The 25,309-nt window shown below is 39.2% G+C and overlaps 1 protein-coding gene across 1 annotated transcript in view; it reads left to right on the top strand.

The window, feature by feature from the left end:
* Positions 1-25,309, top strand: part of TENM1 (teneurin transmembrane protein 1) — a 246,047-nt gene that overhangs the window by 85,024 nt on the left and 135,714 nt on the right. Inside the window, exons 3-4 of the mRNA XM_009889346.1 lie at positions 1,905-2,145; positions 15,250-15,488. Coding sequence (XP_009887648.1) covers positions 1,905-2,145; positions 15,250-15,488 — 480 coding nt within the window. The remainder of the gene's footprint in view (positions 1-1,904; positions 2,146-15,249; positions 15,489-25,309) is intronic.

Raw genomic sequence — 25,309 nt, 5'->3', positions numbered from 1 at the left:
AGCAATTTTCGAACAGGACAGTGGCGCAGCCATTAAAATGACTTGTCATGCAAATTATAGGATGTATAATAATCCTGCAAATTTTCTGTAGAATGGATTTAAGATTGATACTACTAAGTACGGGAATGTCATTGATCAAGTACTTGAGGATGCTGGACATCAAATATTATGTCCAAAATTTGGGTAGCTTTCAATTCTAAAATAGCAGGATACAGGATTTACTGAGATTAATTATTATATGAAAGTGCCTTAGCAGATTATTTCAGAGCTCTGGACTGTTGACTCCAGTGATTTAATTTACTGAGGTCTCCAATTTTCTAATATGCTTAGAAATGCTTTTCTGGTATATGCAAACTAATATTACAGTGTAAACCTTAATGCAACTGTAAGAATGCTGCCTTGATAAAAGATCAATGAAATTAAAAGGATTAAGCCTGGGCCAAATCCGTGACAGCTTTGCTTACCGCAGCATAGAAAAGCTTATGTGGAGCACTAAACAACCTTGTTTCTCCGGTTGGGGTAAATTGTGACTGTCACAGAGCAAAAAGTGCTTTTTTTCCACAAGCTGTTCCAAGAAGGGAAGGGGCACTCTTTCATCTTTCACCTTGAAGACACATCATGTCATAATTTAAAGAAAGCGTGTGTGGTAAATGGATGGCAACAACAGTTCCTTGCAGGGAATTTTTGCAGGTTCATCAGAGCTCCGCTCCAGCTGGTTCTGTGCAAATTTAACTGGACGTCTGCTAAGGTAAAAGGGGGAGTGAGGGGGAGTATAGAAATGGGACAAAGCCGTGTTAGACGCTGAGGTAAATTAGCTGGAAGAGTTTCAGGTTTACAGCTTCACAGTTCACCCAGTCTGGCAGCAGTTTTTATTAGCATCGTCTTTGCAAAGGATTTGTTATTGTTGCTTTAAAAAGGAATTTCTTGCCTCAGTTCTCCATACCTGCATTTCTTGCTGTACTGAGAGCCTTCGCACACTCTTGTGGGAAGTAGAGAAACCAAGATTTTATTGTCCCTTCAAACTATGGCTACACGATGTTTGTATCTTCGTTGTCTTTTGCAGGAGGATTCAAGCTCAGTGGCACAGGCTGAGCCACCATGGAGCCGTGCAGCAGTGATAGCGCAGGGCAGGACCCTCTCTGAGGGTCCCCAGGGCAGAGGTGGCAGAGGTGGCAGGGCCTTGGGTACCCACCACGCACATCTTTCACTCCATCTCCTTCAGAGCCTGGTCTGGGGCTGGGAGCTCCACACCAGCTCATCCGCCTTTAGCTGCCACAGAACCTTTTCTCTGGGTATGTGGATCATTAGTGCTTCAGACAGCCTTTAGGAGCGCCTTTTCCCAGCTCTTGTCTAACAAATGCAGTAACAGACTCGTAGAAACGTGTTAAGCTTGGTTTATGAAAGGTGTTTGTTAGGTGGCAGGAATTATTCAATTATTTTCTCTCTTGATTTGAAGCGCAAGACTAATTGTCATACTGTGTCACTTTCTTTCACAGACGTTCTTAAATGAGATTTATACCACATGAAATCAGTTGGTATCTGTGCTGCAATTCAGTGTCAACTTGATTTATTTGTTCTTTACCCTTCTCCCAAAAAAATCCTATGACAAATTAAGTGAATGTTATATCTTCTTTTTTTTTTTCCTTTTTCTTTTTTGGTTTTTTTTTGTTGAACTACTGAACTACAGTGCTGGACGGAGTGTGTCTGTGTCTTAATACACCACTGAAATGGGGAATATCAATTATTTCATATGTTGCAACAACATTTTACAGGCAACTGGGTTAGCAACGTGACAAAGCACAGTGCTTTAATCCCAATAAATATTATATTGTGCTCGTGCTCTCTTGATCCTTTTAAAATAACAACCCTCCGTGGGTTTCTTTCCCTTTTCTTTCTTGTTTCAGATATGCCAGGTAGCCCACACAACCAGTTCACCTTCAGACCCCTCCCGCCGCCGCCTCCACCACCGCACGCGTGCACCTGCGCCAGGAAACCACCTCCAACCGCCGATTCTCTCCAGAGAAGATCAATGACCACCCGCAGCCAGCCCAGTCCTGCTGCCCCGACTCCCCCCACCAGCACGCAGGATTCGGTGCATCTCCATAACAGCTGGGTCTTGAACAGCAACATACCGCTGGAAACCAGGTACAGACCAACCTGTTGTACACAACATATCTCAAGTGTTAAAAAAACAAATTAAAAAAATGGGGAGGAGGCGTGATGTTGACATGAAATGGTGATGGGGAACTACACGTGTGTGGTTCAGGACACGCCGGTGCATTTTGATTTGGGGCGACGTCGTGTAGCCATGTGAGGCCTTATTGGTGCATCTAGATCATTAACGTTCATAAATACACGTGTTTTGCAAAGTTTTGGAGACGTTGATTTCCTTATGGTGTGTAGATTACATAGGTATTTCAGAGTTTTCTGCAGGCAGGATTTGCGCTTGTGTACTCGTCTTCCCCTCCCGCGTTCTCCCAGGGCCATTTTGCAGTCAGCAGATAGAAGCTTTGTTTAATGGGTGTACTCTGCCACTTCTGGAATCAGCCAATAGCTTTCCTGTGGATAAGAAAAGACAGGAAATAATGCTAAAATAATATTTTCCTCAATGTGTATTTAAATGCTTTATTGCATATATACACAAAGAATATAATTTGGTAATCATTTGGTAATGGAGAAATGATACAGGCGCAAGATGAGCGTCGAGCACGGAGCGCCTTCCTGCTGGGAGCTGGGGAGGGCAGGCTTCAGCTGCAGGGTCATTCACAATTTACACAAATAGTCTACTCTGAAAAGTAATTGAAAGCAAATACATTCTGTATTCAGCAAACCTGTGTTTCAGTACCCAAAGTTCTGCCACAGAGGTAAGTGCAGTTTGCTCTGCTGCTTTGGCTATAATAAGCTTTTTTTTGTTCCTGACAAGTGTTAGCTAATTTGATGGCTTTCAACTTACAGCTGTGTTTTCTGACTTGATGCTTAAAACAAGCCCTTGTTTTTCTACAACCTTGTTCCTCTTCATTGTGAGCAGAGCACCAAGATGTTTAGACTAGGGTTTCCTTTGGGTTTTGGCATTTTAAAACATGTAAAGTGCGTGGCTCTCTGGGAAAGTTGTGTTTGGGGAAACAGATGAATGTCTGACATCCAACTAATCCGATCCAGAGAATATAAAGTATTATGCATAGAAACGTTTTCTTTTTAATACACCTATATCCAAGGGCCAGTTATCACAATTAATCACTGAAACATACATTTTATTCTTTTGTAAGAAGTTTTTCTTATTTTATTACAAAACTTAATTTTCATATACATCTTTAAACATTTAACTGTCGCTAATCAGAAGTATCAAATTAAGTTTTTCTTTCTTGAAAGGCTGTTAAGTTGGGATTGAAGAATAAGATGATTCATTGTGAAATAAACCTTTTCTTATTTGTCTTAAGGACAAATCACAAAACGAATCAAGAAAGATGGAAACTCCTCTCCAAAAGTGAACATAAACAAAATTTTAGTTCAGCTAGTCCTTCTGGAGCTAGAAGCTTCTGTTTACACAATCTTTATAAAGATAAATCTCTGTCATTTCTGGTGTAACAAGCTTATATATCTATACCTTCTGCTGCATATAAGGCCGATCCCCGGGCCTTCTGTACCCATTAAATACCTTTTGTTTCTCTTCAATTAACAGTTTGGTAGATCTTGTTTAGCCTCTCCCTTTCACTATATTTTCATCAGACCTCACTGGGGAAAATACTTTGCAATTTTAAGTCTCTCTTGAGTTCCGTTTAATTTTTCTGTTTTCTTATGATTTTTGCAAATTTGAGACTCCTCATAAAGGACAAATACATGGATAGGCAGTTATATCTATAATTATATAATTGGATACCGACAAAAGGGCTGTGCAGTGCATTAGGAATTCAGACTGGAAAACATACTGTGGGCTACACGTTAGCGATTCACAAAGTCTGGGAATTTTCCTCATTCGTGCCCTTCAGTGGTTGCTTCAGCTGATTTCGTGCACCCTCTGGTCGCTAGCTGCAGCCTCTCTTGAAGCTGCCTGAAAGGCGATATAATCTGAAAGTAGAATCTGTGAGACTGTTTGCCAAGATGTATCTGCAGCTTACGCGCAGACAAGTGATATAGCAGGGGGACATTGTATTAAAAAACATTGTGAACACCACTTCCCAGAAGTCTATAGTACACAACACAGCCTTAGAGAAAAAGACGGGCTTGCAGCTTGGTTTTTCTTCCTTTAACAGGGAATGAGTTCGCTAGAATCGAGCAGATACTTTGGCCTAATGTCTGGATTCTCTTGCTTTCCTTCTCCATTAATGTTTAGCTGCCCGTTAAAAATAATCCTACAAAAATAAAGAGAACCATGTCAATGGCAGCTGTGTTTCTGTGCTAAATCTTTAATAGTACCAAATCTCCCTAATATGTACATACCTAATATGTCTAAGCAGATTTTTTTTTTTTTAATTTGGAACATTTGCAATCAAAAAGAAGACTTAGTAATGTATTCCCTACTGTAATAACTAGGGAAAAATCAGAATGCACATGTTCGGCTTTTCTTCCAACTGTATCTCCTGTTAATCCCTAAACAGCCCATGTGTTTGCATGGTTTATCTGCAGCCATGTAGTATTAGAGAATTTTCAGACAGGAAAAGATTTCCTGGAACTAATCGTGTGGCTGTAAATCCTGTTCACTCTGGACAGTCAGAAATGAAGCAAGTTTACCAGTCTGCTCATAATGATAATGTGTCCTATTTATGTAAAAGAAAATTCTGTAGTTCTGAAAATGTTGGCGATATTCTGATTAAACATGTATTCTTATGTAATTAGGATTTGAAACCCTAGGTGAGACCGTAAAGGGCTGCAGTAAGAACGTATACTGAGGTATGCGTTCTGCAAGGTGTTTGGTGGAGTAAAACTTCGTTATATTTTTATAGAAAAGGGCAAATCAGAAATTTGGGTTTGTGCTTTATCTGGAGGTGTTATAGGCATGGACTAATCCGCAAAACAGTTTTGTCAGGACCCAGCTTACTAGCCCGACTGTTTAATGAGGAGACTGTCTTGGAAAGGTGAAATTACTTGTTCAAATTCACGCAAGCTTTTGGCAAAGCCAAAAATAAGAGTCTAGATGTATGTCATTGCCAACGCCAGTTCTGTAACTGGCAGTTGTTCTGATTATAAGCAACCCAAATGAAAATAAGAATTAAGAACACCTTGAAAAATCAGAGGACTTGTCATAGAATAGCTGTTGATGAAGAAATTGGAGAAGAGCTTTACCTGTAGGAGGTGCGACAGCTCAAACTGCCAACTGACAGTGTTGCTGCCTTCCGTGCTGTAGTCTGCCTGGACATGCAACTGCCGGCTCGTTCTGTATGCCTGCACGCACAGTTTTGGAAAAAAAAAAAACAACCCCGTAGTCATTATTAAAATGACTTATGAACATGCAGTAATTTCATTGTCACACAGAAAAATAATTTGGAAGTATTGCCAGAAAAAGACTGCGAGGATCTCTCACACCACATAAAAACACAGGAAACATTGATTGCCTTTTTTAGGATAATGTTATTGGGCTCTTACATAAATTGATTTTTTCTGCTCCCCCAGAATAAAGTACTTGCAACCTATTGCCTATTCCCTTCTTCTCCGCTAAAATAATTGTTTTTTCAGGTTTCACAGATACTTTCCTCTAATGTTTCAAATCTTATGATTTACAGTGTAATACATTGTCATTATCTCTGACAGCCCTATCTGAACATAGCTTACTCCTTTTTATGGAGTGTGTATTAAACCCTGACAATTCAAAGGAGTGTTTTTCATTTTCTGTGCCCTGTTAGTTGACTCAGTATTTGTTTCCATATCTTGCTTTTCTGTTGGTTTTTGTTGTGGGTTTTTTTTTTCCTGGCGTTTACTATTTATTTTCCCACTTCAGTCAAATTCCCAAATATGAAGAAAAACCTAGATGTTAAATAGGGATTTTTTGCCTGACGTTATTTTTGATCCTCCCTATAGTCTTACAGTTCCCTTATGGATAGACCATTGGGCAAGCTTATTTTGAGTAAAGTTTTGCATTTAGATTACCCAAGCATTAGAATTTTTAAATTTTCTGTCTAAATGTCAAAACTTAGCTAATTTTGATTTTGTTTCCAAGTGGGTTTTTTTCTCAGTCGTGTTTTGTGCTTCAGTATTTTACATATTTGCTTGTTCCTTCCTTTTTCAAATCAAATTTCTTTCTAGTTCCTCTAACCCATTTAGCAGTGTTGGCAGTAAGGTTAATGCTGTGCTGAATGGACTGAAATCTCCCTTCACTGCACTGGCAATGAGCCAAGTACTGTGGAAAAAGACAGCTTAATTTAAGCAATCTTATCACCGTGGTAATAGCTCCTCTAAGGGGACAGTGAGGTACCAGACCATGAACCTGAGATTCAATTATCATTAATTTATATAAAACTTTGAAGTACTAGAATAATAAGAGAAGTATTTGGGGTTCAAGGCAGTTATGATTTTTAGTTACTATTCAGCAATATTTCAGAGCCCCGAAGTTTGATTATGGCTCTAAACACTTAAAAACTTCGAGAGTTTTGGGTTCAAGAAGTTTATTCAGCTCATTGTATAAATGGAGTCATTCCTTTCTGTATTATATAGCTATTTAAGGTGCATATTTAAGACTTCTGGATTTCTGTTTTTCTAAAAATATCATCTTGTTTATAATTCTGTTTAGTACAGGGGAGATCTTGACAACTGTCACTTATCAAGTGATTTATTCTGTACCGTGGTTTTCCCTTGTTCTTTTTTAATCAAGCTCATAGTTATTTGTGCTCTACAAGAAGTACATCGATAGCCTTTCAAATTACAGAAGCTTGTCCGTACTCACTTTCTGTTTAAGCTGGAGTAGTGCTAAAAGCAGAAATAATTAAAGAAAAATGCGTGTATAAATACACACTCACATGGTTCAGTGTGAGCTCTTGGCAGGTTTGTTCTCTTTCCTTGGTCTCTTCATTTGAGCATCTTGTGACTCTTGTCCCCAGTGCAGAGGTACAGAAAGCACTTCCGCGCCTTCCTTGTTCCCAGTTTAAGGTTTCCATAGCAAACAGAACGGCTTTTACAGCTCCCACGGCACACAGGTGTTGATGATCATACACCACCAAGCAGAGAAACAATTACCATTTGAGCAATGCAATTCATTAGGAACTTGTTTGTGAATGGCGCCGACTCCTGAGTTAAATGACCAGACTCCTGGTTATTCCAAGAATTAAATGCAGGGGAGGGCTTCGTTTATGATCTTTCCTTCAAATCATGGTCATCAGGATTTTCTATTATGACATTTCACTTGTGTTTTGTAATTTTCTACCTAATTAAACAATAAATCTAACCTATAGAGAGGCTGACCATAGTAAAAACAGACACATGGCAAGGGGTTTAAATTCACTCCAAGTCCCGTGTGTTTTCACTGCACAGAAGAAAGGATCCTAAAAATATTTCAGACTTCTGAACTGTAACAGATAAATTGAAAACTGTAAATATGACCATGAACTTAAAATAAAAGCTGTAAATATGATCCTAAATTTAATAATGCGAGAAAGAAAGCATCTTTTATGGAAATAAAAATATAAACATTTTTCAGCTACAGTGAAGTACAGTTTTCATGTAAACAGCAATGGCAATTGAGGGTCCTTCTTCTGAATAAATTAGAGATTCAGTCAGTAAGGACAAAAAGGCAATTTGAATTGTTCATATACACTACTGTATTTTTTCTTTGGGAAAAGCTCCGGCATGGCCTTCCCTGGAACAGTGGGATAGTATCTGCGTGTGTAAGGGGGGGTTGCAGGTTTGGTATAGTAACTTGAACAATCATGCTGCAGATAATCTTCGCTCATTATTTTTAATAATGGAATAGTATATAAAATTATAAATAAAAGTAAAGATAGGTTGTTATTTTATGTGCACCAATAAACAGCAGCCTGTTAGCTTTCTATGAAACACAGTATTTTCATTTTCAAAACCAGAAACAGACTGAATATAAATCTTGAAAGAGAAAGATAATTACAAGTTAATACAAAGAGCCCAGGCTGATTTGGGAAACAGAGGCTGAGTGGAGCAGAAAGGGTCAGAGATACGCAGAAGATCCTATCTTTTCATTTTAAAGAAAAACACGTCCATATGTGTAGTGTAATTGCCCGGAAATGTGTATTGCTCCCCTGGATAGCTACCTCTAGGAAATCTGTATTGGAAGACTAGATAGTACTTACATAGGTAATGCCATACACCTCTTGTCAAGTCAAATTTGTGTTATTTGTCACAGCGGCTGTGCAGCTTGGCTTTAGACCATACGCGTGTGAGCGTACGTATTTGGACGTAGACTCAAATGCTAGGAACAAAAGTCAGTTAGAATATGCATGAATACCCATGGGAGGAAATTCATGGCAAAGAGAACTGTATGGGAACTACTTCTACGTTAGTTATCCGATTCCTTTCTTTGCTTTAAGCCATGCTTCTAACCATAGAATGTAAGCATCAAAATTACAATTACAAAATTACAATATTACAAACCTTCTATGCATGGTTTCAAAGTACTCTGCGATTATTCTGTACTATTGTTTATATAACTTTTATAAATATTACTGTAAGTACTATTGTTCTCATTTTCCAGATGAAAAATTTAAAATTTATTGGGGAAAAAAAAAAGCTAACCATGAGCTCCCTTATTCCTTACCCCACAAATCTCCATATGCATTGATCAGTTTTACTCAGCTGTTGTTTGAATTGTAGTGCTACAGGAAAGTCCTAAGCCACAAAAAATCACTTTTGAAAACTACTGGTTTAACATAGCAATGTCACCATGTATCATAATAATAAAGCCCATACTGATCTGTACAAGAGTAATTTGTGTCCCCGCTGTGCTAGTTTTTCTTTTGTCTTTTTTTCACTAAATAGCCAATGAAACCAGAAGACGATTGTATTTTGGACAACTGTTCCACTTTAGAAGCTGTTCTTGATTGATTTTGGCACTGTCCTATATTTATATAATTATTGTCCCAGATTTCTGCCAGGGACTTGAAGGTTTAGTCGCCCGGGTAGCAGGCTTAGCTTGCCTACAGCAACAACAGGCAAGTGAGTCAGCATCATGTCACTTGTTGTTCTGTACGGAAGAGAAAAGTAAAGGATACAGATTGTTTTTACATCCTTTCACATCCAGGGTCACAGGGCTAAGTTTTCAAACACGATGTAAAATAAACATGAGTGAATAAAGGGGAGCAATTCGATGTGAATGATTCAAAAGGCAAGTCCAGCTCAAAGAGGAAATTTTAACAAAGCAACTCTATTCCCAAAGACAAATCTCTAGGGCGTTTCAAATGTATTTCAATTATACATGCAAAAACAGAATAATAAAATAGATTAGATAAATATTTTTCATGGTGATTTCCCTCTTCTTTCACCTGTGAGCATTCTTGTTCCTACAGTTGTTGTACATAAAAAGATTAAACAAGGCAGGTAAAATTATAGGTCAGATTCTATCTATAATTATAAGTCATGTCTTATATTCACATACAGTTTTCCTGGGTTGGTTTTCAAGCTGAGGGTATAGTTGATATGGCATATATCTTTGTTGTCAGGTAGGTGTCTTGTTTTTATACCATATATGTACTTAAAAAAAGGTGCCTTGTTTTTATACTATATACTTTGCTGAGTACCATATGTGAGATTTATAAACAGAGGTCCATATTCTGATTATTATCTAAATTTAGAAATTTCCTTTTTTTCCCGCTCCCACGTTGGCTACAGAATAGGGTGGAGAAAAAATCAGGAAAGCAAATTTCTGCTTCTTCCCACTGTCATAGGAAATATTAAGTGACTTAAAAGGGTCAGGTAACAATGGGCTTGTGGTTGCCCTTTTGCAAAGTAGCTGGGCAACTGTATCAGTTCCAAGTCCCTTTTGGCTACCATTTTTATATATTCTCCAGTTATGCCAAAAATCAGAATCCTTCTTCTGTTTCAGCTACTATGCCTCTTTTCCCTTTGCACTTCTGTTGACATCTAAAACAATTGAATTGCCTACTTAAACATTGGTATAGCTATACAGTTATATATATTATATGCAGTTATAGAATTCAGTTGAAAAGAAATTGAAAAAATTAAGTGATTGAACTGAAGACTTCTTAGTTTTCCTATCACATAGCTACACAGCAATTTGTAACAGTTTAGGTAACTATTTCTTCACTGGGAAACACATGCAAGTACAAATGTGTTCCTACTTGATTTCTTCAGGAGATTCATTTTTTTTGGCCAAGTTGTTGCAAGATTTGTGTTTCTACTAACTCACCTGGTGGTTCACTTTCAAATCTGCTTTTGTTCTTCATTTTTTCCTCTTATAAATGTGTGGGGTTTAATGGAAACGGAAGGAAAACATGTTATAGGTACAAGTGAAGGTGTGATTCTAGGCCTACAGATGCTAGGCACAGGGTAAATGCATAGAACTTAGAGAAGTGGTAGCAAGCCCTTGACAAAGTTGAGGGACATTACTACAGTACTGGGATATCAAAATATTTTCTCAGAATTTAATTAAGGAATTCTATGTGGGGTTAATCTAGTTTCTGTAATAGTATTACGTTCCTGCAATATGAATTCAGTTGGGATGTTGCTTCGTGTGTAGCTTTTATAAGACTTAAATTACCATTCCAGGTAAGAAGCCAAAAGTACATAACAAGACGTCCTCATAGAGAAGGATGTAAAGAGAGAAATGAACTCCTGTTCTCTAACCTTCTCCTAGCTGAGAGTTCATCATTTTTATATGAACTGCACTCTTGGAGTTACATGCCATTCCTCCTAAGGTTGAACAAGAGCGCTTCGATGAGCCACACGAAACTGCTTCTTTACAGAAAGCAAAGCTATTCCTCTCAGTCCGCAGGACCGAGAGGAATCATTTTGTGCTTTCTCTCACCTGAACTGCCCAATAGCTCCCTTCCCTCAGCCCTTATTTCTTTACTGGGCACGTCAGTGTAGCCGGTTTAGACCGAGCTATTGATGAGCCAATAAGTATTCTGCTTCGTTAGCCACCGCGTGCGCTGCTGGCCGGCTGGCTAGCGGGGCTAGAGGGAACCAAGAGCTGAGTTTAGAAACAGGAGCTCACTGGGGCTTTTGCTGGTTCTGTTGGGTTTTGGTGGGGGGCTGGGGGCTTTAGTCCCACCCTCCCACCCCTGATTTTTACGAGTCTGGTAGGATCCTTTTGTTCCTGTCCATTTTGCTTGAGCGGATTCAAAATTCAAAAGTTTCACATTTGTAGAGATGAACAAATGAACAGATAGGGAAAACAGACATTGTGGCTACCTTAAGAAAGAGGGAGTGTTTTTCGGGAGCTGCCTCTTTTATATGTGAAATTATGACTGAGCCTTTAATATCTATTTATGTATTGAAATTATCAGTGTAATAATATTAAGTGACTTTTATTTCACAAACAAATGCCTTGCAGATTATGTCCTGTATTTCTCTTCTTAAGAGAATATTATCATCTTCTTTATGGATGGTTTTGATGTTTTTGTAAACATTTAGAACTTCCCCACTTGGAACAAGTGGTCTTATCAATCATTCTTATAAATTCTCTGGCTTCTCTTGTGTTCTCAGTTTACAAAAAAAAAAAAAAAACCACCTTAGCTTCTCTCTTAGATCGAATATTAAAGCACACACCAGGCTGCAGTCACATCTAAACTTTTGAACTGTGATTTTTATTATTTTGCTCTTTCAAGAGAGCACCTGATTTTATAGAATTGATAGCAACAGTTTAGCGTGTCCTAATGTCCTTTGGGAACAGTGGTGTGCTCAGACAGATGAGGAGTCGTCTGAGTTTATGAGAACATAGTCACAGTCTGGCTTTGGAAATTTGTCCTTGTGCCACCAGTGTTTTTCAGATTCGATAGAAGTGTCTTCGGGTACTCAATATATTCTCCCAAAAATGGAAGGCATAAACAAGTATGATTTTTAACATTTTCTCAACTTTATTTCACTGGTAGCTCAGTTTCAGCATAGCATTGCCTCAGAATCTCAGTTTTACTACTACAAGTTAGAGGTATGTAAATTCTCCTCTGTGTGAATGGAATCATCTGTCTAAGAGGGAGTGAGCTGAATCCAGCATCTGTGCGCTCATCTGCTAATAAAGAAATCCCTCTGCACGCTAGCATTTTACCACCAGGCTATGAAGCCACATTTATAAAACCCCGTGCAAGAGAATGAAATTATTCCTGGCTATTGATTGCAAGGCTATTAGAGCCTTAATAATAACTTTCGGTTCTTTTTTCCTTCCCTTTACCTCTGATATCTTTGAGTTGCGCACCATAAAGGACAATCAATACTGCCAATATCAGATCGTAATTTCCAAAAAATTTACATGAAAAATTGTCAAATAAGTAGCATTTTGTCAGTAGTGTCTTGAAAATGCAAAATGATTAAAGAACTATTAACTGGTTAAATTTTTTTTTGGTTTTGTGTGTGTATATGTATATATACTTTGTTTATGTGTGTGTCTATATATAATAACTCATTTTCTATTTTATGTGGTGATTCTACTTCTGCTCCCTTGAATACCAGTAGGAATTTTGCTGTGATGTTCTTTCCTACCGGAAGTCTAAATGACTGTGTATCTCGTTAAATGCCAACTGAAAAGTAAGGCCTCGTGTACTTGCAAAAGCCTTTATGTGTGACAACGAAGCACTGAGGCCAAAATAATCAACTTTATTCTGATGGCCTGGTAGGGGGGAAGCAGCATTATATAGTCCTGTAGGCAGTTGTGTTACTTCATTGGAATTCATTATTTTTCTATATTTGAGTTTAGGATTTTTGAACTAAAGTAGTTACAGGTAATGTTCCCATGTCCAGAGCATTGCCAGCTATATAATGTACGTATCTATAGCTGTGAAAGTCGATGGGAAAGAAAACTAGAATGTGTTGTCTAATATAATGCCAAGATGCTGTACTCAGTCAGATCCAGTTGTCCTTTTTTTTTGTCTGAGTGCTGTTTATTTGAGCAGTGGGTATGAAGCAGGAATAACTAGTACTCAACGTAAGCGACACAAAAATTTCATTCTCGTCGTTCGTCAAAAGAATCCTAATACGTAGGCACTGTAATCTGTAATGCAAGCTAACTGGTATTCTCATTTACCTTCTTTTTTATGTAACTGCCTGAATAAAGGCCCTTTAAAAGATAAAACTGCCCTGTAATACCTTTTTTATTTTTTATAATCTGGCATTTTGAGAACTGTAACCTTTCTTTTAAAATCTTAGAATGGAAATACATAATATCTTACTCATTACACCATTTTAGCAATTACCTTTTCAGGAGCGTGTATTTACAATATTCTTAAAGTCAAATGTCACAGTATAATCATGTTTCACACTCTGGAGTGTTTGATCCTGTGTACGTCCCGCTGTGAATCCATCAAAGAAATTCTACCAGCGTGGATTGATTGATCCACATATGTATTCAAAAATGTGTTTTGTGCCTTGCTGAAGGTGTAAAGGTTGGTAAGATTCTGGACCATGTCACCATTGGCCAGTTACCTTCAGCTGCGAGGTGTGTCTGTGGCTTTTGGCTTGCAGGCATCGTAGTGCCACGGGATTCTAAATGCAAGATCCTCCTTCACTTTTGGCAGAAACAACTAAGGGCAACTTGCACCCCCAGCACAAGTGGCATGGTAGTGCTTGCTGGGGGCTGCAGAGCACTCGCACGGTGCCCAGCTGATGGAAGAACAGAGAAATGGGTTGTACAGGAACCCACGGCAGTGGCAGTCCCGGATGCTCTTCCTCAGCTGGGAGCTTGTATGAACAGGGCACAGTTCAAAGCACCTGAACTGCAAGTGGGTCATTGCTTCACATCAGCGTCCGGCTCCCAAAGCAAAGAGCTGGTAAGCTCGGGAGAACTGAATGCTGTTCTGCAGGGAATGCCTTTCTGAGTCGGGACACTCAACAGAAAGGCTGTGGAGATTCAGGCTGAAACAATGCTCTAGCGGCAGCTCTGTGGCCAAGGCAGTCCTTGTTCTTGCAAGCAGTGTAGTATCAGTGCCCCTTCACTTGCTTCCTTGGCTCAAACCTCGCAGCTTGAGACAGAGGAACAGCGAGATGCTCTACACAGTTCCTTGGGTGCATTTAGATGTGCACCCGTCAGAAAAGAGCGCACTCAAGAAGCTTAGTCACTTACAGAAAACAAAGGAAAGAAGCTCCCAAAAAGTTGGTGTTTGCAAAAGAGAATGTGGTTGGCATGGTCAGCCTTGAATGTGTCCTTTCTTGCCACAATGTCTGAGCACATAGCACAGGAAGTTATTGCTTAAAATTAAATATCCTTTGCCAAATTCTCTGGGAGAGCACTTGCCAGTCCTGAAAACCATCCATCTTCCTATAGACAACCACTCTATATTTCTGCACCAGAGCCTGTTCTGCAAGGTACAGTTCTGTACCTTATTTTTTCTGCTAATATATGTCTTTGCTATTTTTTCTTGAAGGCAATCAGTCCTCCAAAATATGCTGAAATAGGTCTCTAGATGAATTCTTTCTTAGTATGTTTGAGAATCACCACAGCAGGCAAAAGCATTTGAAGAAAAACTGCTCTCAAAATAGCTCAATTAAGAATACTAAAGAGATTGTACTTACCTATACAGGAACTACATTCCTTCAACATGGATTGTCCGTGTAGATTTGCCACTGAGTAGTCATCTTTCTCTTTTTTTCTTTCTTTCTTTCTTTCCTTTCTTTCTTTCTTTTTTGTTTTGTTTGGTTTTTTTTTTCTTTTTTCTTTTTCTGTTTTGTTATTTCTTGTATTCTGGAGAGAATCCATAGTAAAACTAAATATTCACAGGGGTAGTGGCTTCTGCACTTTTTTTGTACTCTTGGTGAGGTAAACCGGGTTGTGTGTCTGCGGAGGGAGTCGGTACTGCTGGCAGCAATTCCCGTGTCTCAGGCATGCCCGCGTAACGAGGCACACAGGGGCTGTACTGAGAAATAACTTCTCCTCAGCACTACTCTGAACCACTGGGAGGATAGTTTAGAATTCATCTATGTTAGATTGTTTCACTAAACAATTGCTGGCAATCTTGCCGTGTGGTTGTAAAACTTGGAGTACGGCGGGTATTCAAACGCACGCTTTGCTGTTTTTGGTATTTTCTGTGGATATGTGCAGTATTTATCGTACAGTGCTTCTGTAGTTCCTTTCGCTTCTTAAATCACAAAGTGGTTTTTACAACATGGTTCTTTGTCTTCTTTCCGTAGGCATTTCCTATTTAAACATGGATCTGGGTCTTCAGCTATCTTCAGCGCAGCCAGTCAGAACTATCCTTTAACATCCAATACTGTTTACTCTCCACCTCCTAGGCCTCTTCCTAGAAGTACCTTTTCTAGACCTGCCTTCACTTTTAACAAACCTTACAGGTGTTGCAACTGGAAGTGCACCGCTCTGAGCGCCACTGCTATCACGGTTACGCTGGCGCTGCTGCTAGCCTATGTTATCGGTAAGCCTCTCTTGCTTTTCTACACTCACTCGTTCTTTACCTTTTCCGTTCTGTTGTCTCGCTTGCTTTTGCTCTAATACAAATCATGCTTTACTAACAATGTTTGCCATTGGGTGCTCCGTAAAATTCTGGCGAGCAAAATGCTGGGCTGGCAAGAGGTTGGATACAACATGGAATTCTCGTTAATGTTCTACTCTGTTAACCTTGATACTGCCTAATAGAGAAAGAAACATTACTCAAGATGACATGTTTGTACTGGCAGAGGACGCCTACTGATTTTAATTGCTGTGATATTTTTCTTAAATTAAACGTTTGATTTTCATATTTAGCCTTATAACATTGTTGCTCTTAAAGAATTACTTGGAAAAGACTGATAACGCTTAATTGTATTTTGCCTTGCTATCTTTATTTCATTTCTTCAGTCTGATCACAATTTAAATCTTTCAGTTTTTCCTCTTAATTCTTGTATCATCTGCTAGAATGAAGGCTAGCTCTAAAAATATGTAGTATTTTACACCCTGCCGTCCCTTTATTGAATTTATGTTTCAGAAAAATATTACATGGATTGAAGTTCAGTTACTTATTTTCAAACCTATCTTTGTAAGTACCTAACTTTGCAATTTGGTTATCAGGATAAATGGGCAGGATTTATCAGAGTAGCTAGAAGCACCTTCCTTTTTTTGGAAGATAGCTATATTTGAGGTGGGCTTGGAGCCAATGCGATTACAATTGTACATGGGAGAGCAAGTCTTTGTGACTTACTATATGACATTTGGGCTGAACATTAATTATCGCATTGGTTTTTCGATCTGAATTGAAAATATTACAAAACAGTCATTATGTGGGATCTTAGAATGCGACCGTGGCTTCTGTAAACATAGGGAAATCTAATTAATTTCTGCCTGTGTGACGCACTTTCTCACGAGCGCTCTTGGTTTGCTGATTTGGTTGCCAGTTTGCAGGTGGGCAGGAGGCAGGTTCCCCAGCATCTTACAGCTCAAGTGGGAGTGACTCGGGGTGTGCCTGAGAGAGTGGTTTGTGCTTGGTAAAACTTGTACCGAGATACAAGTACAGATACCTCCAAACCGATAAGTGGCCACCGGTTTTCTATATTCTCTTAAATAAATGTCTTTATAGTGAAAATTATTACGACTTCGGTCATTTGTGTTTTCCACTGGTTATTTTGTCCCATAGTGACAAAGTTCTGGTTACTGTCAGCGAGACGCTCATTAGGAGGGATTTTTTCTAACGTCCTCATCTAATGCAGATGGGAAAGCAGATTTGATCATTTCTGGTATATGATTATTTGAAAGCACCTGAGGATCTAGTAAGCTACATTAATTGCAGATTTACATAACAGCTGGTGAGCATATGCCCTCAGTTAGGACTGGCTGTATAATTCTTGCAGCCTCATCTGTTTGCTACATATATATCCATTTCGACTTTATCTGGATGAAGCGCTGTCTTTTTCATCCCTGCTTAGATTTCAGTCTGCCACTGAAAATTTTGTTACTTTTTAGAGATACACTGCTGCGTGTCATCAGCCTGAGAAGGCTGTGAGTGGTCCACGTCACTGGGAATTAAAAAGCTCTGTATGAATTTCCTATAGACGTGTCTGTGTTTATCTTAACCTTGTAACATGAAGGTGTAACATGTTTACTTTAGTTGGGCAGAACTAGGTAAAATGAAGATGATGTTGTATTTTATAAATTATCAGTATTTCTAGATATGTTTTCTGTAGCAAAATATAAATCTCTGAACCAGGAATTCCAGTTCAGAAAATTTTCCAAGATGCCATTATTTGCTCTTGTTTGCCCCAGAAATTTTTCAGTTGCATAAGCTTTCCTGCAGATTCGCGTAGTATTAGTTAGCTTATTCCAAAATAATATTCATGCTGCCCATTTCTAGTTGCTTAAATATTTAAATAAGTTCATGGTCTGTTCTTATGAGTCAGGTACTTTAATTCTTTCCCTGTTGTTAGGTATGAATAGTAGCATATAAACTATTTTCAAAGTTCACTTGCTCTGTAGGGTTTCATATTTGCATATCTTTTCACGTCAGAAATTTAAATGTGCATCTTTTAAGTAAGAGTAGTTGAATATACAAAATCAGACTGCATGTAACACTCTGAAGTTTATCTTCGCTCCCCCGAGTGTTTTCTCGTTGCTCACCACGATTCAGGTCCCTCAGTCCTCACTCCAGGCACGTTTCCTTCAAGCCAGAGGGAGTTATGTCTGAGCAATGACTACAAACTTGGGCCCAAACTGCAAAATAAAACTCATTTTAATTTCAGGATCAAACTTAGCCTGCCATCAGCTCAGTGGTTGTTACGGGAAGAATAAAGGGCACTATTTAAAGGCAAAATTATTTTCACCATTGTATTTTAGACTGCATTAACTTACAATAAGCTGTGATTTCAGGCCAACTAAATGTAGTTTAACCTTTTTCCTTCCCTTATCTAATAACTTATATGTGCTTTCTCAAATATCTTGTACCACCATTAGATGCATGAGCTACACGTTACTGTTAAAAATGGGCCCAAATCTCAGCCCCAAGTCAGAACATTCCCAAAGTCTTGGAAACCCAAAGCTTATTCCAGATCAAAAATTTGCAAACGGCTCTTATATTTGTAACGAACCGAGACCTGTGCCAGAGTGCTCTAAGCTGTGTTTTCTTTTCAGTCAAAAGGTGAAGTAGCAAAATGTTTTTGTTCTTTTATTTTTCAGTCTTCCCCTATTATCAGTGAGACTCAATAGAGAAGCTTTTACTTCAGAACACACACTTCTTTTCTCTCCTTTGAACTGCTAATCCGTTAAAAAAAATTGTCTCTTCATGTTTTCATTTTTGGCCTATAATCACCATATTATTTGGTCCTTTCTGGAATAAATTTGACTATTATAGGGACAGTAAGGAAATCATAGAACCCTGTAGATGGTTGTGTAACAGCTGATTTACTGAAAATCATTAGTCATAATATTTAGTTTATCAAGTAAAACACATATTTTCACTTCGACAGGAGTAATTTCTGTGAATAGGTTCTAAAGTCATAGTTGTTACTCCAGAAAAACCTCATTTCATAAAGTGGATGTTTGGTCTCCACGCTGTAAATGTGTTGAATTCTTTTCTATCGAATAAAGGCATATATATTTTGATTTTTCTTCTGTACTTTTATATAAGCCGAGAACTGCATTCATGGCGAGCTGGGGCACAGTTGCTTGAATTTGCCCGCGCAAAGGGCAGTACGGCGGGTGAGCCACTGGGGCGCCCACCAGGGAGGTGAGGGGGACCCCGGGGGCTGCAGCGGCTCCGCCGGCGGCAGGGGGAGCCCGTCCGGGGCTGCGGGGAGCGGGCAGAGCCTTCGGCTGAGGCAGAGCGGAATTGCCAGTGGAGTGAAGGCTGAGTAGGGAAAATGAGTTATCTGCTTTTCAGACAGCAACGTGAAATGGGCAAAACTTGCCTGCTAGCGGTCTCTGTGTCTGGCGGGCACATGAGCCGTCTGTGGCTTAAATTTTGTGCAAATGAATGCTCAAATTTACAAAAAAAAAAAAAAGTCTTGAGGGAAAATTTTAGAAATCCAGTTGCCTTGAAGTTTTGCTATTTTTGGTTGTAAACCAAAATGGATAAATCCCTGGCTATGTGTTGAGGTATATTTCTCTGGCGTGAGGCGTTTGAAAGGCCTGAGCTGGATCCGTGTCACCGGTCTGGGCTCGGGCACTCGCAGAGATGGCACATTGCAAAAGGACAGTGTGGAAAAGAAAACTGAAATTTCTCTAATACTTTTAAAATAGTTTATTTTATCTGATAAATAAGATGAGGACCCTGTATACATACCGATGTCCAAAGGCTATAACATAGATTCCAAATTGTGACTTGAAAGACAAGGACATACCTGTTTGATTCAATGCAGTCCATAGTTATGTCTGTCTGTTCATCCATTGGTCTTTGTTGCTTTAAAGAGTATAAAATAGGCTACTACTGTGGAATGGTATAGTAAATATTCTCTTTTTTTAAGGTCATTGTAATAAAAACTTAAGAAGCCATCAGCAATTAAAGAAGAAATTTGACCAAAAATTTCAGAGTAAACAAGGCAAATACAAGAGAGAGAATTAGAAATAGAATATGTTTTCTTTATTTTTTCAGCAGCACAGCATTTTCTTTAAGTACAATACAATGTTTGATGTGGCTGCTCATCTAGTCAGTTATTTTTAGCCCATTAGTAAGTAGAATTTTTCTTCCATGATACCTTACCATTTTGTCAGCCGCTGATTTGGACTTGCAAATCACTGGTCCTATTGATCAAAGGTGCTGAACCCCTATGGTTCCTATTGATTTCAGCAGGGGATGCAAATGTTCAGTGCCTCTGAAAATTGCATCCCATGTTCTTAGATTTAACCATCCCTGACTACAAAATGACTATTTTATATACAAATGAATTCTGAAGTATGAATATGAAGTTGTCCCTATCCTTCATGATGTTATCGCTATTTGTGAGTATGCACTGGAGATGGGTGTTGGGTCTTAAATTATATTCATACAGAGGGTGAGGAAATTAAAACCTCTCTGCTGTCTGCCATGGTGACCTGTCATTTCTCGCACTGTGCACAAGTTAGAGGAGTGACGGTTTCAACGTTGGGAAAGGCTGGGCCAAATTTTAAGGATGTGTTTATCTCAGTGCATAGATTTGTAATATTGGTTGCATAGCTTTATTCAATATAAAATAGACATCCTTAATGCTAAGAACTAGAAAATAGGCAGAGAAAGCTCAAGGGGGAAATATGCTGATTCGACACTGAAGAATATCGCGGTATAGTAAACGTTGCTAAATGTTTCAGGTGTACATAAAAGCTGGGATGCAGATGTGCGACTCTGGAATATCGTTGAACTCCTTAGTGGAACAGCTCTCACTGCGACGGGTACATCAGGGTTTCACAGCTGGAAATCATGGTGTCTGTTCTCTCTGAGCCTGGGTGTGCTGATGAAGTTTATATTGTACAAATCTTTAAGTACACTGAGGAGAAAGGCTGACAGCATTGCACTGTTGTCTAAGATTAGGTTTTCTTTGTTCCTAAGTCTAACATATGACTTAGTAATGAAAAATGAAACCAGGCCAGTCATTATACATCCCAGTAGGAGGACTGCAAGAGACGGGGGGATCTAGTCTCACGTATAAAAAATGTTAGGTGTAAAGAGAAGACTGCTTGAGAGTTAAGATGGCTATAACAAATATATGGGAAAATCCTTATTTCATGAAAGGCCATCTATGCTCCAAAATAACTTATCACTTCAATATGGATTTAAAAAAATAATAAAAATCTTAAGACGGAATCAGATATTAACAGTCTCAAAGTTTCAGATTTGGTTAGAGCAGAATGACGTCACATTTTATTTACAAAATGAGCTTACACAAAAACGACCCTTCTGTAGGTCAGGACCAGAACTTTGATTCTGACTCTTACTTGTTTTCAGGTATTTTCACATTGCTTCACCTTTACAGCGCCCAACTGGAACTGAGGCACTGATGCACCCATGGCTTCATGCCACAGCAAAATCCAGTTTTATAAGCAGAACCTGCTAGCAGTTTCAGAAAATAAATACTTTCCTGGCACTTGGTCAGAGCAGGTGCAGAAAGAATAGTCAGCTGCTGATATACATTCTACTACGGCTCTTCTAAAGGCTGGGCTTCAGGGGGATGATCTACTGAGATTTTGTAAAATAACTGGAAACAGCAGAAAAAGCTAAACAAAAGCCTTTAGTGGAGGTCAGCAATTTGGAGAGACTTCACGTTTGTAGGATTTTTGTCCTCTGAAGTTCGTCTTGTGGGTTGATAAGTACTTACTGCACAGGACTTTTTTGACATCTCCCCACTACTGAGAGTCTCTTTTGCACTGGAGCCAAGCCTCTTATTCATATTCTGCCAAACGTGTAGCACAGGAGTTGACAAGCTGTGCTTACACAGAAGGTAGATAAGAATAAATTAAATTAGATCATTGGCTTCATAGCAGATGGCGGGTTAATCCAGTTTACAAAGCGAGTTCTGAAAAAAATGCTTATGTATTTGTGAATATTTACTCGAGTATGCTGCAGAATTGCGGGGACTGAGTTAGTTTATCTGGAAGTGTCAGTTTGTTTCATTTAAATGTTGAACAAAATAAGCAATCTGGCCGTTTACTTCAGAGGTAAAGACCCAGGCTTTGGTTCTGAACAGGGCCCAACTGGTTTCACTTACAGTACTAACGTGAAGCAACCGAAAACCTGCCTCTGGATAGAGAAGATCCCTTAGGCAGCATAAAGTCACAGCAGCCTTTCGTGTCTTTGTTCCATGAAGGCAATCTATGGGAAGGGTAGAAGGTATAGGCCATTAATTTATCTTCTTCTGCAAGAGGTCTGTTTTATACCTAATAATTATTTTTTACCTAAGAAGCATAATAAATTAGCCAAGAAGAGCTCTGTACTATGAGTAGAATCTTCTGTATTCAAGAGAGAGGTCATTTAAAGTCACCCTGAGCACCTCCACCAAGTAGGAAGCTTAGTTTCACCATAATCCTGTGGCATCCTCCAGTCTCTTTAGCTACACAGACTACTGACTCCTCCAAATTTAGCATCTGCAATAACTTCCATAATGCATGTTGTGTAAAAATTAAAAAAAAGTGTGTGTCCACTTTTGTGTTACAATTTTTTATCTGAAACTTTGACTTAAACAGGGCTATCTAATAAAATATAAATGAAATATAGGTACAGTGGCATCCATTGTATAAGCTCTATCTCCAAACATTATGTAAAGAAGGTCAAATTTTGCCTTCAGATATATTTGCCTGCCTCCAGATCACCTCAGTGAAAGCAATGTACGACTCTGCTCCTGGCAGAATGCAACGCATAAATAACACTGAGCAAAGCAATAATGTAATAATAGAGGGGGGAATGTACTGGAGGTTCAAGAAAGCCCAGAAAGAATATCTTTTCAAATGAGCTTTGCAGTAGGGTGGAAGAAGAAGGAAACAGAGAAATCAAGTCGGAAGTTCACAAATGCCAGGTAAAGAAGCGCTGTTGCTACCAGCAGGGACAACATCGGCACCTCAGTTTTTAGACAAGAGGTTCAGTTAGGCCAAGATGAGGGAATGTTTTGAGCTGATGCTCCTGGTGACTCACTGCAGCCCCTCCTCACTGAAAGTAGGAATTTTGCCGTTGTGAAGCATACTGATGCTGCTAACGAGCTGCTTCATCTCCACTTGCCTGGGAGTCCTTGGGTTTTGCTTGAAACTGTAGCAGTTCACCAGTGACTTTGTGCACCCTACCAGTAGCTGAGGTATTTTAGGTGCTGCAAAATACAGGCTACCCGCTTGCAGAATCTTTGTGGAATGCCAGGTGGGCACAGCCAAAGTAGCTTTTGCTTTTTCTGTAATACCCATGTGGTCATCAAACCTCAAAGGCTGTTTTTTGTGTTCTGTGGGACCTTCAGCTGCATCCAATAATGCATCTTTAGTCATAATAGTGGGCTTTGGTACTGTTAGTCAGCAGCCAGCCCTCAAAAGTGCTGCAGTCAAGGTCTTTTTGTGTAAACGTCAGTCTGGAAGGCTGAAATTGGCGGAAAGGGCAGAGACCTTCATCCGAAAGTGAATCTCCCTCCTTTTTACCCAGCCCAGTCCTAAGTTGGCAGAGTGATGGTGTCATCTTCTACTTGGTTTGTGGAGTAGGGTCTTATCCCTGGGCACTACAGGTGGGAAATACAGCTGAGAGTCTTACAAATGCATTTATGCTGTGGGAAATGACATTGTGGCCCACTGGGGAATTCCACAGTGTTTTCTGTGTCCCTTTGTGTAAGGGGGAAAAGCAAAAGCCAGAAATCCACTAGAAAACTCAAAGAGATAATGACTCAAAAGAGAAGTTCTTTTGAGGTTTCTAATGAAATTCAGTATATGCCTACTTACTTCTAAAGAGATTTGAGAGAGATTCAAAAATTTTATTTAATCTTATTTGGTGAAATATGTGTATATTTAAAACATGATGAACATATGTGGTAGGAAACACTGGTGTTGTAGGAATTGTGTATACCCTAGGTAAAAGAAAAGTATCGCAGAAAATGAAGAGGTGAGGTGGGGCTCTATATCTGCTAAGTAAACATTTATTATTCCCTGTGGTTAACTTCTGAAATTAATATCTCTGAGAACTAATGGCTTTACTGGTGTATGTGGTCTGGTTACTACCAGAGTGATACCTAGATCTGAAGGTAATTTCTCAAGAGCTATACCTAATGAAATGAAAATCAGATTGATTTTAAGATTGCAAGGTGACTGGGTTTCTGCAGTGATAGAAGTCATTCAGTTGAATTCAAGTAGACCTTATTTTCATGGCAATGTGCTTTGTTGTTCGAACACTCGCTCTTACACATTGTTTAACGTGAAGCTGATCTACCAGTATCCCGTGGCATCTCCCACAGACTAGAAATCCAAGGCTGGCAGAGCCCATCATCTCTACAACGCTGTTGGTGTTTCTCTGGAGGGAGGAAACTGACTGTCAAACATACATACAAACAGCTTTGCGAGCTTGCCAAGCTTTGGCATGAACTGTAAAAACAGCAGCACTTCCCCAGCCTGAAGGAAGACAAAGCAAGCAAACTATTCAAGTTGGTGCGAATGGATGACAAAATGCATAGTGTGTAATCTGGAAAAGACATACAGTAAGGAAAAAGGTGCTCTACACACTCAGTCCTTGCTTTGCGATGTACCCTCTGCAGCACATGCAAATGCTGTCTTAGGAAATGAATAACAGCAACAATGGAAATAGCACAAGAAAGCAACTAGATTATATTCATGTTTCTGTAAGCACTAAAAGCTTATTGAAATGTGCAGTTATGTTTTGCATCTAGGGTTGATCTGTTTCAAGTGCTGCTATAATTATTTGCATTAGTATAAAGGAAATGTACATTCATTAGGTACCAATCCCATTGAACTTTGTTCCTTTTTGTTGTTATTAACTCTTTAAATCATAATAATGTCCAGAAGCTCAAGCCGGGAGCAGGAGTCGCCTGCTCTAGAGGTGTCAAGGCATGTTGATTCTTGTTGTACCTTCTCTATGTGGAAGTGATGTCCTGCATTAATAAGCTCAAAGATCAGAGCTTCGGTCTGTGTCATCTCACTGCAAGACCCTTTGCAAAGTATTAGCATGGTCCCTCTATGATTTCAAGTCCACGGAATATGAAGCAAGTCTCTGGTTTGAGATCTCACCACCAACACTGGAGTGAAGTGCTAGCATCTCTTCTGGGGAGTGGGAATTTACTGTCCAGTGGTGTGTCTCCAGAGCCCAGACCTGATGATGGTGAAGCACTGGTTGGAGAATTCAGTAAATTTGGCTCTCTTCCTGAAGCCAATATAAAAAGTATAAATGTGTGTCCAATACTGTCACCTCACTAATTAGATAGAAATGTTCTCCTTTGCTTGGTTTGGATCATGTGTCTGTGGCTGGGTGATGCAGGAGTGGGATCTGGCAGATCTGGCATTAATGATTTTAGATTGGCAGGTTTGCATTCCTGTGCTCGTTTTGGCAAGCCCTCACCAGGAATCCATTGAAGGCATGGGGTTTTGCTTTGTAATTTAACTTTTCAGCACACAAGGGAGGCTTGTGAGCAAACACATAGAAAATGGATAATAGACTCCAGGTTTCCTGTTTGTGTTGAGATTTTTTTCCTTAAAGGACGTGCAAGTGCAAAAGAAAACAATGTACTTCCATTCTAGATCACACTTACTTCTTCTGAGAGTCTCTGAGGTTCCTACATGATTTGGCAAGAGGAAAAATATATTGCCTTTTAGGCTCCCACTGTGGGCAGA

This window comes from Charadrius vociferus, unplaced genomic scaffold (assembly GCF_000708025.1).
Source record: "Charadrius vociferus isolate BGI_N301 unplaced genomic scaffold, ASM70802v2 scaffold7, whole genome shotgun sequence".
Classification (NCBI taxonomy): domain Eukaryota; kingdom Metazoa; phylum Chordata; class Aves; order Charadriiformes; family Charadriidae; genus Charadrius; species Charadrius vociferus.
The sequence above is the reverse complement of the archived record's forward strand: the minus strand, read 5'-3'. Positions and strand labels throughout refer to the sequence as shown.